The sequence below is a fragment of the Colobus angolensis genome, unplaced genomic scaffold (assembly GCF_000951035.1).
Source record: "Colobus angolensis palliatus isolate OR3802 unplaced genomic scaffold, Cang.pa_1.0 Scaffold28, whole genome shotgun sequence".
In the NCBI taxonomy this organism is placed as follows: Eukaryota; Metazoa; Chordata; class Mammalia; order Primates; family Cercopithecidae; genus Colobus; species Colobus angolensis.
In genome coordinates, this window is record NW_012116043.1 from 4,755,346 (window position 1) to 4,758,341 (window position 2,996).

Genomic DNA, 2,996 nt, shown 5'->3' on the forward strand with positions numbered 1-2,996 from the left:
CCCAGGAGGCAGAGCTTGCAGTGAGCTGAGATCCGGCCACTGCACTCCAGCCTGGGCGACAGAGCCAGACTCCGTCTCAAAAAAAAAAAAAAAAAAAGACTCCTTGATTTATTTCTAACTTCTTAAAATTACAGGTTACGGCTAGGCGCAGTGGCTCACACCTGTAATCTCAGCACTTTGGGAGGCCAAGACAGGTGGATCATTTAAACTCAGGAGATCAAGACAAGCCTGAGCAACATGGAGAAACCCCCTCTCTAAAAAAATTACAAAAAAATTAGCCAGGCACAGTGGTGCACGCTTGTAGTCCCAGCTACTCAGGAAGCTAGGGTGAGAGGATCCCTTGAGCCTGGGAGGCAGAGGTTGCAGTAAGCCAAGATTATGCCATTGCACTCCAGCCTGGGCGACATAGTGAGACCCTGTCGCAAAAAATACATAGATAGATGGATGGATAGATAGATAGATAGATAACTTGTTTATTATAAGTAATGACAGTAATGTTTTAGCCTGGTACAGTGGCTCACACCTGTAATCTCAGCACTTTGGGAGGCTGAGCTGGGTGGATCTCCAGGTTAGGAGTTTGAGACCAGCCTGGCCAACATGGCGAAACCCTGTCTCTACTAAAAATACAAAAATTAGCCTGTAGTCCCAGCTACTCGGGAGGCTGAGGCAGGAGAATTGCTTGAACCCGTGAGGCAGAGGTTGCAGTGAGCTGAGATCGCATCCTGTGCTCCAGCCTGCGTGACAGAGTGAGACTCAAAGAAAAGAAAGGAATCTTAACACGTATAATGAAGAGAGAATGTGGTCCCCTTAACCCTCCTTCCATTCTCACCTTTTTAGGTCACAGATGACAGTGTGAACAGGGGCAGTTCTCTACATTTGCTCCATGTTTATATAAATATCAAGGGTTTTTTTAAATGGCATGATGTTACTTGCGACATGATGTTACTTGCGACATACTTTTCTCACTTAGTGGTACATTGTAGACATCCCTTGTAATTTACGAGTCAGAGTTGATCCTGTTCTTACAGATGTTCGACAAGGACTGATAGGAGTTGGCCTGATAAATGTAGAAGATCGCTCGGGAATTCTTACTCTCGATAAAGGTAACTTTGTGTAGGCATGTAACTGTTGCTATAGTATTAAAGTCCATTATGATGTATGCTTTTGAGCCAGAGGGGAAGCTTCATGTTCTGAAAACATTCTGGGTGGTTTTGGCTGCTGTGGGGCTTGAACCCGTGAGGCAGAGGTTGCAGTGAGCCACGATTGCACCACTGCACTACGGCCTGGGCAACAGTAGAGCGAGACTCTGTCTAAAGAAAAAAAATTGGTTGGGCATGATGGCTCATGCCTGTAATACCATTACTTTGGGAGGCCAAGACAGGCAGATCACAAGGTCAGGAGTCCAAGACTATCCTGACCAAGATGGTGGAAACCCATCTCTACTAAAAATACAGAAATTAGCCAGATGTGGTGGCGGACGTCTGTAATCCCAGCTACTCGGGAGGCTGAGGCAGGAGAACTTGAATCTGGAGTGGGGAGGTTGCAGTGAGCCAAGATTGCGCCACTGCACTCCAGCCTGGGCGACAGCAGAGCAAGACTCTGTCTCAAAAAACAAAACAAAACAAAAAATTACTGAAGTCACGAGTGGAGCCTAGACATTTGTAGTTTCCCAAAGCTCCCAGACATTCCAATTGTGCCGCTACAGTTGAGAATTCAGTGTTGGAAAGCTTTCTTATTTACTGAATTGTGTTCATGCTTTCCATAAGTGAGGCTGAAGATGCAAAAATTCAATTTGACAAACCTCTTTTGAGCATATCCTGCAGTGGTGCTAATTCCTAGAGAGAGAAATGGGCAGATTGAGGACAGTGTAAGAGTTAAGAAGGAAGACTTTTAGAAGAGAAAGTGGGACTCGAACTAAGCCTAGATGAATAAAAAATTTTTAATTATTTGAATGCATGAAAACATTCATCTTTTGTCTTTACAGATTATAACAACATAGGAAAATTCTTAAATAGAATTTTAGGCATGGAGGTACATCAGCAGAATGCATTATTTCAGTATTTTGCGGACACACTTACTGCAGTTGTTCAAAATGCCAAAAAAAATGGAAGATATGATATGGGAATCTTAGGTAAGTAGGGAAAATATCCCTCCTAACGTCCCCAGGGAAAATGTGGAGTAGAGAAATTCTTTAAATGTGTGTACCTGATAAAAATGTTCTTTTTACATTTATATGTTTCTTTCTCTTGTTCAAGATCTTGGTTCTGGAGATGAAAAGGTGAGGAAAAGTGATGTTAAAAAGTTTCTGACTCCAGGGTATTCAACCTCTGGCCACGTAGAATTATACACAGTAAGTTTAGAAAATGTTGTGCATGTGGAATTTTTATCGTCTTCCCACGAGATGCATTTACAGAAATGAGTTTAAATTTTGTTGTTTCTCTTACAGATTAGTGTAGAGAGGGGAATGTCATGGGAGGAAGCTACCAAGATTTGGGCTGAGCTGACAGGACCAGACGATGGCTTTTACTTGTCATTGCAAGTACGACTTTTCCTTTAAATGCTCTTCAGATATATAATACTTTTTAATGGCCACTTTGTACTTCACTTTGTACCTGTAATTGTCTCTTCGTAATTGTCTCTTCACTTTGTACCTGTTTCCCAGTTGTGTTTAGCTTTCTCTGTTTTGGTAATTTATCATTGTAATTGTGGATTTGTCCATTTGTATTACGTTTTTACTTAATGTATTTTAAAATTAGATGCGAGTTTAGAATTGTTACATTTTCTTTTTTTCTTTTTCTTTTTTTTTTTTGAGACAGAGTTTCGCTCTTTGTTGCCCAGGCTGGAGTGCAATGGTGCAATCTCGGCTCACCGCATCCTCTGCCTCCCGAGTAGCTGAAATCAGAGGCATGTGCCACTAGGCCTGGCTGATTTTGTATTTTTAGTAGAGACAGGGTTTCTTCATGTTGGTCAGGCTGGTCTCGAACTCCCGACTTCAG

General features: G+C 42.2%; 1 protein-coding gene across 1 annotated transcript in view; it reads left to right on the plus strand.

Annotated features, from left to right (window-relative positions):
- Positions 1–2,996, plus strand: part of SBNO1 (strawberry notch homolog 1 (Drosophila)) — a 100,875-nt gene that overhangs the window by 70,418 nt on the left and 27,461 nt on the right. The window contains exons 22-25 of the mRNA XM_011948584.1: positions 1,029–1,103; positions 1,985–2,131; positions 2,256–2,350; positions 2,447–2,539. Of these exons, the coding sequence (XP_011803974.1) occupies positions 1,029–1,103; positions 1,985–2,131; positions 2,256–2,350; positions 2,447–2,539 (410 nt within the window). The remainder of the gene's footprint in view (positions 1–1,028; positions 1,104–1,984; positions 2,132–2,255; positions 2,351–2,446; positions 2,540–2,996) is intronic.